General features: G+C 35.4%; 1 protein-coding gene across 1 annotated transcript; it reads left to right on the top strand.

Annotated features, from left to right (window-relative positions):
* The first annotated feature begins 304 nt into the window (after window positions 1–304).
* Window positions 305–4,088, top strand: LOC11443600 (pentatricopeptide repeat-containing protein At2g18940, chloroplastic). The gene is made up of 2 exons (XM_003594898.4): window positions 305–3,290; window positions 3,590–4,088. The coding sequence occupies exon 1, from the start codon at window positions 463–465 to the stop codon at window positions 3,010–3,012; it is 2,550 nt and encodes an 849-aa protein (XP_003594946.1). The 5' UTR covers window positions 305–462; the 3' UTR covers window positions 3,013–3,290; window positions 3,590–4,088.
* Window positions 4,089–15,097: the final 11,009 nt, after the last annotated feature.

Raw genomic sequence — 15,097 nt, 5'->3', positions numbered from 1 at the left:
CAAAAGAATAAAAATAACATAAAAAAATTCAATTCATGACTATGACGTCGTCAACATTGCATATCCGGAGACATAAATATTCTAAAAATTTGGATATAATCATATTTGTAAGTATAAGTAATTTGCCGTTTTATACTATTAACTTTAATTTTTAACGATTTTAAATTTATACTATATCAATATACTATTAAGTAAATACTAATTTTTACAAAAGCAAAAAGTAAAAGTAAAAATAAGGAGTAATGAAGAAAGTATCTATAGTAAAAATGGCAGGGTGATGACCGATGAGAATAAGATTATGATAGTTTCAATACGAGTCACTCCTTTCACCTTGGAATGGATCATCTTTATCTTCCTTACACAAATTCTCATTCCTGCATAAAATATCTAACACTTCAATCCATTTAACTTTCATTCTCATCCATATTCTCAACTCTGAACTCTAAACTCTAAAACACTTTCATGCTTCAATCATCAATGGAAGGTACCCTCTTCCCTAATAGACCAGTTCTTCCACTCCCCACTAAAAAACCAACCCAAGCATTGAAATTCAAACCAACATTTTCACATTCTCCACCACCAACACCATCACAACAATCACAATCACAAACACAAACACCACCTTCATTTCCCATAGATTCTCTTCTTCATCATCTCAAACACCTTTCTTCAACTCCTATAATCACTCACACACAAACACTTGTCCCTAATAACAATAACAATAACACCCATTTCACTTCTCTCCAAATTCAACTTGATGAAAAAGATGAAAATCTTCAACAGGGTCATACAAAACGACCCACTTCGTCTTCTGTTGATTATAACCATTTTGATGATGTAAAGTTTGGATTTTTATCGGGAAAAAGTAAGTTTATGCTGAATTGCATTGTTGGGTCGTCTTTGAATGACTTGATTGAGTTTTTCAACTCTGTGAAAGGTGAGTTACTTGAATCTGATATTACTGGTTTGTTGAAGGGTTTGGATCTTTCTGGGAATTGGGAGAGAGCTTTTTTGTTGTTTGAATGGGTTTGGTTGAATTTTGGGTCTGAAAATATGAAGGTGGATGATCAATCTGTTGAATTTATGGTTAAGATGTTAGGTAGAGAATCACAATATTCAATTGCTTCTAAGTTGTTTGATATAATTCCTGTTGAAGAATATTCACTTGATGTTAAGGCTTGTACTACTGTTCTTCATGCTTATGCGCGAACCGGGAAGTATAAACGGGCTATTGAGATTTTTGAGAAGATGAAGGAGACTGGTCTTGATCCAACTTTGGTTACTTACAATGTTATGCTTGATGTTTATGGGAAGATGGGTCGGGCTTGGAGTATGATTTTGGAGTTGTTGGATGAGATGAGGAGTAAAGGGCTTGAGTTTGATGAGTTTACGTGTACCACTGTGATATCTGCTTGTGGGAGAGAGGGTATACTTGATGAAGCAAGGAGGTTTTTTGATGATTTGAAATTGAATGGATATAAACCGGGAACGGCTACATATAACTCGATGTTGCAGGTTTTTGGGAAGGCTGGAGTTTACACAGAGGCATTGAACATCTTAAAAGAAATGGAGGATAATAATTGTGAGCCGGATGCTATTACTTACAATGAGCTTGTGGCAGCGTATGTAAGAGCCGGGTTTCATGATGAAGGGGCTGCTGTCATTGATACAATGGCAAGTAAAGGAGTTATGCCGAATGCTATTACGTATACTACTGTGATAAATGCCTATGGTAAGGCGGGAGATGCAGACAAGGCGTTAGAGGTGTTTGGTCAGATGAAGGAGTTGGGATGTGTTCCTAATGTATGCACGTATAACAATGTTCTTGTGTTGCTAGGCAAGAGGTCAAGATCAGAAGACATGATTAAGATTCTCTGCGACATGAAATTGAATGGTTGTCCTCCTGATCGCATAACATGGAACACGATGCTTGCTGTATGTGGTGAGAAGGGTAAGCAAAAATTTGTTAGCCAGGTTTTAAGGGAAATGAAAAACTGTGGCTTTGAGCCTGACAAAGAGACGTTCAATACATTAATTAGTGCCTATGGTCGGTGTGGATCCGAAGTTGATGTTGCAAAAATGTACGGTGAAATGGTTGCTGCAGGATTTACTCCATGCATAACAACTTACAATGCTCTTCTAAACGCTCTTGCGAGGCGAGGCAATTGGAAAGCGGCCGAATCAGTCGTTCTCGACATGCGGAAAAAGGGATTTAAGCCTAATGAAACTTCGTACTCACTTTTGCTTCATTGTTATTCTAAAGCTGGGAATGTCAGGGGTTTAGAGAAGGTTGAGATGGAAATTTATGATGGTCACGTCTTTCCTAGCTGGATGCTTTTGAGAACCCTTGTCCTTACAAACTACAAGTGCAGACAGCTTAAGGGAATGGAAAGGGCATTTCATCAGTTGCAAAATAATGGATACAAACTCGATATGGTTGTGATTAACTCCATGCTTTCGATGTTTGTCCGAAACCAGAAGCTCGAGAAGGCTCATGAAATGTTAGATGTCATTCACGTAAGCGGGTTGCAGCCGAATCTTGTGACATATAATAGCTTGATAGACTTGTATGCCCGAGTTGGCGATTGTTGGAAAGCAGAAGAAATGCTCAAGGATATTCAAAACTCCGGTATAAGTCCAGACGTTGTGTCGTACAATACCGTCATCAAAGGATTTTGTAAAAAAGGGCTCGTGCAGGAAGCTATAAGAATTCTTTCAGAGATGACCGCTAATGGAGTTCAACCATGTCCTATTACATTCAATACTTTCATGTCATGCTATGCAGGGAATGGGCTTTTTGCTGAAGCAGATGAAGTCATTAGATATATGATTGAACATGGTTGCATGCCAAATGAGCTAACTTACAAGATTGTAATTGATGGTTATATTAAAGCAAAAAAACATAAAGAAGCAATGGACTTTGTGTCTAAGATTAAAGAGATTGATATCTCTTTCGATGATCAATCTTTAAAAAAGCTAGCTTCTTGCATTAGGGAGAGTTTGGGGTCTTGATTTTGTGAAATATGCCTTCTTTTTCTCTCTCTCTTTCTTTTACTTAAATACCTTGGCCAACTACCAGTTCATATCTTGCTGGAATTTTTTAGCATGAACCATATTTAGTCTTTTGGCTACTCCATTTGTACTATATAATCTTAATAACTGCATCATTCTTTAGAAAGTTCTTCAGTTGCTTCTTGTCCAAAATTGATCCTCAGAAAAGTACTGCATTTGTATGGAAGGGTCATCCTCGACAGAGTTCCAAGAAAGATCAACATCCTACATAAAAAAAGGTATTGTAACTCAGAATTATTAACTACTAACAGAAAGACAGGCACATATGCTTTTCTATTATGCTTAATTTAATTTGCTTGTTTTAGTTTCACAACATCAATTTCAATATCTATGTTGTGTTTTTAAATTTATATTCAACTTTGAAAAATAAATATGTTGTCAAGGGGAGATTTATACAGAGTGATGTCTGATCAAAATTTGTAGTTACCTTTGGAGTTCCATTTATATCATGGTAAGAAAACTATGTCTTTTGGTAATGTGAGAAAGAGATAACAGAGCACTTTTCCTTCTGTTGCAGTTTTTCACATCTCATTTGGCAAAGGTGGTGCTATACTTGGGCTGTTTTTAATTCCGTTTTGTCGAAATGGAGTATAGCTATTTTCTGGCTGAATTTGGAAATGGCTCAGAAAAAGGAGTTCAAGGAAATTTGGAAACTTTGTCTGGCTCACCATCACATGCTCACCATCGCATGTTCAAAATGGATACAAAGGAGTAAAGTTGCTTTTGATTCCTCTCTACTAAATTTGGTTGAAGTGGTGGAGATGATTAAGGTTAGGTGTTGATAATGGATTAAAGCAAGAAGTGAAATTAATAGTGTCTTCCTCTGAATGGTGGTTAAATCTCAGGTCCTGTTTATCTTCTTATTGTACAAATAGGATTGAGGTTGTAGCAGGAAATAAATTCTATCTGTTATATATCTGATGTAACTGTAAGTAAATAAGTTGAGTACCCTTTGTACTCCATCTTAATAATATTTCTTTGTTTTATAAAAAATAAGTATCATTCCACAAATAAAAGTAAATGAAAAATATTGAATTAACTTATCTGTGAGTAAGTTCTCCTTGTTGTCATGGGAAATTTGGAATATACATCTAAGTAGTGTATTTTGGGGCACAAAAGTTTTCAAAGTTATCTGTGTGCTCCTCTTTGTATCTTCTTTTATCTTTCTTCCTTGCGATATCTAGTGTGCAAAAATGTTCTCTATACCATCGCGATATCATGTGTTCATCTAATGGACTGCGAGGATAACAATGTTAACTTGTCTGTATTAAAATATCAAAATAATGTAATCTTGGGTCGAATTCTGAGTCTCGAACCAGAATACTTCTCGTGGAGGGAACATGTGAAGAAAAAAAACAAAATAACAATGATGTTTGTGCTCAACAGTCAACACTAGTCAAGATAAATCTACAGTCTGTTATAAAAAAGTAAAAGCTAAATTTACAGAAATAGAATCTTTGTAGTCAAGGTAAATTTACAGAAATAGAATTTTGTCCAACTGTTTGATAATCTCAACATTACCCGCTCATTTGCTTCCGTCAGTGGAGCAAAGCAAATTACTACAAGAGAAATTGTTGGAAATTCGTTTTAATTGCGGTCCGCCCCCGGTTGCCTTAATTGCGGCCTTTGGTTTGCCTTTATTGCAGCCTCCAACACCTTCATTGTGTTGGCTTTGAGGGGGTGGATTTAGTCCCACATCGGATAGATAGCACTCTTGAGAAGAGTAGACATTCATCACCTTACAAGTCGGTTTTGTAAGAATGAGTTAGACCCCAAATTTCAACAGAAATGATATTTGTACAATACAACTTTTGGACAACTCTCTCTCATACTCATATTGTGTTCTTACTCTCTCTCTTTCTTTTTCTCTTTCTATTGTTTTTGACCAAGAAAAAAAGAAGGTTGTCACAAATGTTGGGATTTGGATCCTCTCCAACCATTTCTCTAATGTTGTTTGTTCTGCCATAATCTAAGTAGTTCATTCACCTTTTTCTCTCTCTTTGGTGCTGTTTTTTGTTCATTTATGAACCAATCAACCATTGGATCAGAAAAAGAGAGGGGCTGCACAAAAAAGACAGGAGAGGATCCAAATCCCAAACGTTCTTACAATGGTTGTAGAAATATCACCACTCTTACTATAATACACCTTAGCTTAGTAATGATTTTGACAGTGATGGTACTTCACATGTCAGAATGGATGTAGGATATGATTGTTTATCTTCCTTTATGTGCTATATACATGAATCTGAACTTTTCCTTATGAATCAGAATTTATGTCTCTAGGTTCCTTATAATGAGACTCTATTTGTCGGGAATGAGTCCAATGTTGTACCCCAATTATGTATGGAAGGAAGTACAGGGATAAAAAAAAATGTTCTTTGGATTTACCCATTGGGATTAGTTTTTAAGAATCATAGGATAGGATGGAGGGTTGGAGGGAAGAAACTACCCAATTTTACTTATGTAACCCAACCTTCAAAGATTCCAAGCTCCATCTTCATTTGTCCCTCCAAATTAATACTAGTTATTTTAACAAAATAGTTAATTTTAGAGTTATATTAAGTATTCTTCACCAAACATCTCTAGTCTTTAAGATGTACTAGTGGTTTGTGTATTTGTGTGTCATAGAAGAGTCTGCAATTTTTTCTAGAAAAATTGTATAAGTTTCAGTTTTCTCCTGTAATTTGAGTAACAAAATATTTTCTCTTGTAGTTTGAGTAACAAAATATTGTTGTTGAGAGTTGTGGATTTAATTATGAAATGTCGAACCACAATCTTGTGAATTATTTTTGTCACTTTTACTATATAAATATAGCAATTTTTTAAATGTTGAACCAGAATATAGAAAATTTAATAAAATGAGATCTTTTCATCCTCCAAAAAATTTCAATTTCATTTTTAATGGACATAATTTTAACATTTTCTTGACGTTTTTTGAACATAAAATGAACATACATCTGCACATAATTTGAACACATTTTAAATATAAAATGATAAGAACTTTTACATAAATACGAACATAAACTCGCTATTAGAGACAAAAAACGAAACAAAAAATTAGGAGAGGATTAAAACATCTCATTTTTATTATTAAAGACTAAAATAAAAATTTACAAGGGACAAATTAGCCCCTATTTTTAGGTTATATAAGAAAAACTTATATAACTTTAAAATAAATAAAAAAATGGAGTTATAGTCATTGTGGTCTTTAAATGTGTAATAAGTAGTCACAATAGTCCTCCTTCAATGTATCAAAATTCTATAATAATCTCAAATTGTGCATTTGTTAATCAAAATAGTCACCGACGCTAAAATAATCCCTCAACCCTCACAATAATTCTTTACATATCGGAACTAAATTAAGTGAAAATGTTCTCTCTCTAAATTCAAAATCCTTCGCTTTCTTTCTAAAACACAGCACTCCCTCTTTTTCCCTAAAATCCAACCACACCTTTTCAAGATGTAGAACACTTTGGTGGTGGTGCGACGAGGAGCAACTCTCCGCATCACGTCACCAAGGCCTTTCCGACACCGGTGGCTTTAGGAGGGTGCAAAAGTTCGCAGTGGTGGCTCACGGTGGTCTATTGCAACTTGCTGTGGTCTGTTGTGGTGTCGCTGATCTGGTTATATTCATCCTTGGTGTGTAGATCTGGTCTTTTTCGTCATAATATCAGTGTTTTTTGTGCGTGTTTAAGGTGTTAATGGGTGGTGCCTCTCGGAGGGGCGTTTGTCTAGTGCTTGTAGTTGGTTTTTCTTAGTTTCCCCCCTGTTTTGGACCACAAGAACGTTGTTTTTTTTTGTTTGTTTTTATTGTTATGTTTTTGTCGTGCGGTTTGTTTATTTTATTTTATTTGGGAGTTGAAATCTTATAGGTGATGTTTTGTGTAGTGGTGGGTTTGTTATTATGGTGATGATAATGTTATGTAGGGATTATTGATGATGATATTAATAGGCGGTGGTTATTGAGGCTGATTAAGGAGTTGACATGTTCAAGGTGATGTTTTTTGAGGTGGTGAGATTGTTATTGTGGGGATGATGACGACGTCCCTGCGTGTTGTTTAGTTTTTAGGGGTTTTTGTTGTTTTATATCTTAATGGTGTTTTTGTGGGTGGTGGTGAGCTCTTGGTGTTTATGTTGTAAGCCGCCTTTATTTTGGGTCCATACCTGCTGTCGTTAGCTTTTGTTGTGTTTGGGGGCTTCGAGTGTGGGTGGTCTTCAAGCTGAGCCTTTTCGTTTCTGGCATGATTGTTGTTTGCATCACCGTCCATCATGTCGAATGCGTTACAAATTTGTGTTTTGGACTCTGGTGGGCCGGTTGCTTTTGCTTCGAGATCGAGAGTTAGTGTCTAGTTGCAAGTTTGTTTGGCTAGTTATGGTGTCTTCTCCAGTGGATTAGGGGTGAAGGGTACCTTTCTGATTTGTTTATGGAGATTGATGGGCTGTTCACTTTTGATTTGGGAGTCAATTCTTTGATTCAAGTTTGCTTTGGGCTAATTATGAAGTTTTTCTTCGATGAACTTGGGGTAGAGTGGTGGTGGAAGCCATGTGAGTGTTGAAATATGAAATTTTCAGATGTGGTTCAACTATGGTGATGAAAAGAGATTGTTTGATTCAGAGGGGTTTATTTGGGGTGAGTAGCAGGCGATGGATGGTTATGGATTTCTTTTTCAGTGGCCATTTGCAATGGAGTTTGATTTAGGTGGTGATGTTTCTTTTGATGGTTGTTGTTCTCAAGGGTGTTGAAAGTAGGACTTCGTTAGGTAATGTGTATTAGTGTATTTTATGGTGTTCCGCTTATATACGACGTCTTTATTTTGTAGTCTCTAATTGACTGGTCTCTGTTCATCTTGAGCAGAGATCTAGTTTTTAATAAAAAAATTCGTTCAAAAAAATATCGGGACTAAATTGACAATATGTAGTTACTTATAAAAACTGATATGAAAATAAGTAAGTATCTTGAAGGACTAATATGACAATATTAACAAAGTATTTTAAACTAAGGACTGTTATGACTAACGAAATACATAATTATAACTTTTTGAAGGGTCTTGTTAACGAGTGCCCCCAGGGCACTCTTTAAGCATACTAAATAAAGTAAGGCTTAATACATGTTTTGGTCTCTTAACTTATTTTTGAATTTCATTTTCGTCCCTTAACTTTAAACTGTCTCAATTTGGTCCCATAACTTTACCTCTATTTACCTAAGTGATCCCTTCTGTTAGTTTTTTTTCAAAAAAACGTTAACTTTGGCCAGGTAAGCTTTCTACGTAATCAAAACGTTACATTTCTGAGAACTTAGAGAGAGAATGAAGAAAACATAGAGAGAGAAGGAGAACGAAAACCCATAGAGAGAAGTTGAAGAAATCTGCAAAACGAAGAAGATAAATCAGGAAAACAAAGAAGATTAACGAAGCGAAGCAAAATTCCAGGTTAGTATCATCATCTTCTTCGCGAATCTCATGGGTTTCGGAAAAAAATTATGATTAGGGTTTCGAAAGTCTCTAGGGTTTTGAAGATTTCGATGAATTTTTAGCCTTAAAAAGGCTAATTTCCTATTCTTCTTTCGAATATCAAGTTAAAACAATTTTGCCTGATTTGGAATGCGAAAATTTGACATGGTTTTCAAAAATTTCAATGAATGTGCTACTTTTTAAGGTGTTGTATGCATGGATTTGGTTTATTTATTGTTTATTCCTTCTCAAAAGTCGATTTTTGTCTGTTCTGTTGGATTTCCATATGTTAAATTAGGGTTTTATACTGTTGTGTGGTGTGTGGTCCAATTATTTCGAATTTTGTGCATAAATCTGATTAGGTTTTGTTTCTTTTGTATATTAATGGTAAAAAACAAATGGACCAAATATTTGAGTGTGTGGTACATCATGCTGTAGATTTTAGTTGTTTTATGGACCCTGATTATGAAGGACCAGTAGAAACACTAGACTGTGACCCAGACTTTTTCTCATACTTTGCTTTGTTATCAACCTTAAAAAGTTGTGGTTATGTTAGTTTTAAGTCTCTGTGGTATCATGACCTTGTTATAGAAGATGAGTTTATTCCTTTGAATAGTGATAGTGGCTGTATAAGGATGCAAAGTATTGCACTTCAATATGATAGGGTCCATTTGTATGTTGTCCACCCTATGTCACAACCTGATGTTGTAGCCCTTGACCCATTGATAGAATATCCATGTATGGCCCCACCTGTCCCACCTATCTCACCTGTTGTTAATGAAACAAATGAAGGTCCCACTGATGTAGGTCCCACTGCTGAAGATAAAAATGCTGAAAGTGGTGTAAGTGGTCCTAACTGTGGTGTGAATGAAGATGGGCCTGAGTTGGACTTAAATGACTTAGGCCCAATGTTGGATGAGAATGATTTGTTTGGTGAGCATGAGAATGGACCTGAGGTGTGAATGAAGATGGACTAGGTAATGAAGATGGGCAAGGTAATGAAGGTGTTGCTGAAGATGGGCTAGATAATGAAGGTGTTGATGAAGATGGGCTAGATAATGAAGATGTACTGGGTAATATGACTGCTGAGAGGGAAGATAGTGCATTAGGGGTACATTTTGGTGACTCGGATGATGAGGTGTGTATAGCAGGAAATCTAGACAGTGAGGTAGGTGGGAATGAAGGTAATAAACCAACTGCTACCTTAAATGAAGACCCTGTGTTTAATGACCCAAATGTGAATGTTGAAACTATTGTTGGTGAGGGATCTGGTGTGAATGAAGCAACTGTTAATGTTGAAAATGTTGCTGGTAACAGTTCTGTTGTGAATGAAGATAATGAGAATGAAGCAACTGTTCAAGCTGAAACCATAAGAGGTGAGGGATCTGGTAATGTTAACAAGGGGAAAAAGAAGAAGGGAGAAACTGGTAGGAGGAGAGGAAGAGGAAGACCTAAGAAGAAAACAACCACAGAGTCTGTGTTTGAAGATGACATAATTGAACATCTTAGAAGATTTGTTAACAATGAAGGATAGTAGGTCAATCAAGTGTTGTGGGGGACAAGGGATTAAGTGATGTGGATGAATATAACTCTGAGCTGGATAATGGTTCTGATAGTGATGAAGATGGTGTATAGAACCCCAAATTCCCAACTTTCAAGATGCCATGTAGTATGAAAGAGTATAAATGGGAGGTTGGTACTTTATTTATGACAAAGATTGATTTTCAACATGTTGATAGAACTTATTCTGTGGAGAATGCTAGGGATTTAAAGTTTAGGAAAAATGATAAACAGAGAATGAGGGTTTATTGCAAAGGTGAAGGCTGTAAATGGGAGATGTTCTGTGGTCATATTAAAGGTGAGGAAACATGGCAGTTGATGAGTGTTAGTGAAGGGGGATCATACATGTGCTCCAGAGTTTAGAGTTAAGATGATGAACTCTAAATGGTTAGGATCTAAACTACACACAAGGGTTAGGGAGAATAGGGACTTACAAGTTACTACAATTATGAATAGGGCTCAACAAAAGTGGGGTATTGGTGTTGTCATACCCCAATTTTTGAACTAAGATATCACTAACACGCGTCGTTTGACTCTGATCGATCTCTGATTTTTCAGTAAAAAATTAGTTAAAGAGGTATTTTAAAATACCTCATATTTGGTTCCGAGTCGGGCCATATTCTCTCAATTTTCATTTTTTTTTTAAAATTCGATCTTTTATTTAAATTTTCAATTAACCGTAATTAACTTTTATTTAATTTTTTATTAAAAAAAACACAATGAAATTTTGTCAAGAATGATATGGAGAACGTTCTGGTCATACTACAAATAAAATAAGATGACATCATTAAAGTGACATCACCAAGATGACATCACATGCCAACCTTCTTCCATTTTGCTTCAAACTTGATCTCCAAGCTACAATTTTGCCTTGAGCTCCAAGTGTCCCAACTTCTATAAATAAAAGGAGTTTTGGAGAGAAAAAGAGGAGAAAAAATGGAAAAGTTTTAGATAGAGAAAAAAATCAGCAACACACCAATACAATTTTTTTTAGTCTTAGCATGTTTCTTTTCTTCATCATCAACAACACAACCACCACTCAAATCAACATAAAACCACCATAAATTAACACAAAAAACACCATCACTACCAAAAACAAAACAACCCTCATCTTTTGTCTTTCTCTTATTCTTCCTATAAAAGGTATATCATCTTCCCTTTTTCTCTTTCCTCTTTCTTCTATTTTTCTCTTCCTTCTTTCCTATTTCCCCTCTCGCTATCTTTTTTCATTTATTTTACACTAAATACACACATCTTAATCCAGAGTGCTCTGGTCCTAAACTAACTTTTAATATTATATTGTTGTTTAATTTATTTATTCTCCATAACAATTTGGTCCTTATTAATTCAATTAATCCAGAGTGCTCTGGTCCTAACCAAATCTTAATATTAACTTACAATTAAGTTAAATCACTCTTCAGAATAATCTGGTCCTAATTAATAATTAAATTAATCCATAGTTTTCTGGTCCAAAATATATCAGTGATATTGTTCTACTTTTTTTTTTTATCTTTATATTTCTCTAGAATATATCAGATTTAACTCCGGCGCTGTGGCGCCACCGTGATAACTCGCCGGCCACCGCGCCGGATTTCTTTCCAACCACCCATTCCATCGTTTTTTTAGAAGATAAGTAGAGAGAGAAGAGAGATTTTTTTTGGAAAGTAAAAGGAGAAGAGAGAGAATGAATTTTTAAAATGAATAAAAAACCGTCCACAACCTATATATACTACTAAACCGAACTGGTTCGGCCTTTAAACCGATCTGAACCGGCCTAAAACCGACCATGAGGCCCAACGCGCGCCTCTGTCATCTTACAAAGCCCAATTTCTTTTTTTCATTACTGCACCCCCTTGTTACTGTTTATACCCCCTTGCATCTCATCTTTTTTTTTATTCATGCATTTTAATTTCTTTTTGCATTTCTATTTTGCCTCGCATTTCATTTTCTTTATTAGTTTAAAGTCATCGTCTTACATTCTATTCACTCATGCATTTTAATTTTCGTCATTTTATTTTTACTCAAGAATTAGAATGTACTTAGGGCCAATGTACAATATAAATGAAAAAAAGTGTGTGCGTGTGTGTGCGCGCACGTGTGTCTTTTATTTTCTTTACCGCTTTATATATAAAAAAAATGCAAAAAAATTAGGTTAGGGATTATGTGGTGATTCAACGTCACTACAGAAATTCACGCGCTTTTATTTTTATTGCTCCGTCAGTCTAATTTTCATTCATTATTCAAAAACAACAAAAACATTCAAATAACAAAAATCACAAAAATATTTTCATAATAAACCTTAATTTTCAATCAAGTGATCGTTATTTTTATTTTTCTTAATCAAACTTTCAATCAATTTAATTCAACTTTGAGTCAATTTTCTTCAATATTAAAAACACAAACCAATTCTTATTTGCCACTTGGCCTTTTATTTTAAAACTTTTTCAAAGACTAATAAAAAACACAAAACCAATCAAACGTCAATTTCTACCCCGAAGTACGAGGTTTTGATCCCTCACGGGTACATAGGCAAAGGACCATGTCCTTCCAAATCAACTAAAATCGATTTTCTTTTTCTTTTTAACTCATCATTCAATTCTATTTTCATCTCTTTAAAAACAAACAAGTTATAGCACAAAAGTTGAATAAAATCAAGAGGTTCTCGTAGAATACTACGAATATTTAGGGTGCTAATACCTTCCCTAAATATACCCAACCCCCGAACCCTTAATCTTAAAAATGTGGTATTTGAACCTTTTTCCACTTTCTTTTGAAAAAAAATTAAAAGTTCAGTCGGGAAATAAAAATAGCGAGTTTATGCTAATAAAATAGCTTGATCTCCGAAAAATGACGCGACATGTGTCAACAGAAGCAAAGCTTATAGGGCAAAGAATTTGGCAGCTGAATTTGTGGAAGGTAGCTTTAGAGATCAATATAGAAGGTTACATGACTATGACAAAGAATTACTTAGATCCAACACAGAATCTTCTGTATCCATTACTAGCACCCCTTATGTAGGTACTGAGGCTGACATAGAGAATCCTAATGCCATAGTTTGTCCTCACTTTCAGAGAATGTATGTGTGTTTTAAGGGGTTTAGGGATAATTTCTTCAACTGCAGACCCATTATTTGTTTGGATGGGTGTTTTCTTAAGACCCCTTATGGTGGAATGTTATTGGCTGCAATTGGAATGGATCCTAATGACCAAATACTTCCAATTGCATATGCTCTTGTGGAAGGAGAGACTAAAGAATCATGGGAATGGTTTTTGGAGCTTCTCATAGCTGATTTTGGTGGCACCAGACTGCGCAAAACTTATACTATAATAAGTGATCAGCAAAAGGTAAACTAACTATTCATTTTTCTTTAATATGTTCAATTACTTGTCTTTAATTGCATAAATTAATTTTAAGTGTTGTTTTTTTGAAATGTATTATGTTAAACAGGGACCTTTGCTAGCAATTGATAAATTGCTTCCTGGAGTTGAGCAGAGGTTTTGTGTCAGACACCTCTACAACAACTTTAGGAAGAGATTTCTTGGGAAAAAGCTGAAAGAGTTAATGTGGAGGGCTGCAAAGGCAACCTACAGAAATGCATTTGAGAGGGAAATGATGGAATCAAGAAGATTAGTGAGGAAGCTTTTAAGTATCTGTGTGAAATTGAACCAAGGCATCGAACTAAGGCAATGTTCAAGGGTGATACAAAGTGTGACACACTAGTGAATAACATATCAGAGGCCTTCAATTCTGTTATTGTTGTTCCAAGGTCCAAGCCAGTTGTATCTATGTTGAAGGATATTAGAGTGTATGTCATGTAAAGGTGACAGATCAATAGGGAGAAAATTGCTAAGTATGCTGACGGTGAAGTTCTGCCAAATATCAAGAAAAAGCTAGAAAAGGAATCTTCTTATACCAATAATTGGTAAGTCAGGTATTAATATAATGATAAAGAATCTTGATTTTTAATTCATCTGGTGATATTTAAATTGCATAATGTAACCATCTTGTTAATCTTAATGTAGGCAAAGTGGAGATCATGATTTCCAAGTTATATATATGTCAAGCACTGGAGACAAGTATGATGTCAACTTGTTGGACAAAGTGTGTGATTGTAGGAAATGGTTGTTGACAGGACTACCATTTTGTCATGCCATTTCTTGCATGAAACACAAAAATTATAGGATAGCTGACTATGTGCCATCAATTTTAAAAAAAGAGCAATATGCTGCATGTTATTCCAGCATCATTTTCCCTATCAATGGCCAAGATCGACAGACTGCACTGACCTTCAACCACCACTTGTGAAAAGCCAACCAGGGAGACCTAAAAAGAAGAGGAGAATGGATACAAGTGAGCTGATGAGAGATAACTTACAAATGAAGTGAGCTTCTTATGAGATTAAATGTAGTAGGTGCAAGCAAACTGGACACAACAAGTCAACGTGCCCACCACCTCCACCACCATCATCTCAGTCACAATCATCTCAGCCACACCTTGCACATGCTTCTCATCAACAAGCTTCTCAGTCACAGACACACTAATTTCAACCAAATATACAGAAGAAAATTAGATCACCTAGGAGGAGAAAGACTGTGAATGTGTCTCAAACACCATCTCAGACACAAGCATCTTTGACACAAGCTTCTCAGTCAAAGGCACACCCAGCTCAGACACAATCATCTCAACCACCAATTCAGAAAAAATTTGAGATCACCAAGGAAAAGAAAGTATGTGAATGTGTCTGATGTTGCTGCAACTCAACCAACACAAAAGAAAGGAAAGAAGATGTCAAGGAAGGCAGGATTTTCATCTCAGCCTTAGAAATTAAGCATTAGAAGTCTTTTTGAATGTAATATGCACTATTAAGCACTTTTGAATGTCTTTTTGGTTAACTGGTATTAAGTAGTCTTTTTGAATGTAATATGTGCTATTGACTGATATTAAGCACACTTCACTTTGTTTTTGGTGTTCAATGTGTATGCACTTTTTAACTGTCAAGCACTTAGTGTTGTAAC

Source organism: Medicago truncatula, chromosome 2, assembly GCF_003473485.1.
Source record: "Medicago truncatula cultivar Jemalong A17 chromosome 2, MtrunA17r5.0-ANR, whole genome shotgun sequence".
In the NCBI taxonomy this organism is placed as follows: Eukaryota; Viridiplantae; Streptophyta; class Magnoliopsida; order Fabales; family Fabaceae; genus Medicago; species Medicago truncatula.
Note: the sequence above shows the minus strand (reverse complement) of the source record. Positions and strands in the feature narration are given on the sequence as shown.

Bases quoted from the DNA above. Each gene is read 5' to 3' on its own strand.
- LOC11443600 (XM_003594898.4), top strand. From the start codon at position 463: ATGCTTCAATCATCAATGGAAGGTACCCTCTTCCCTAATAGACCAGTT.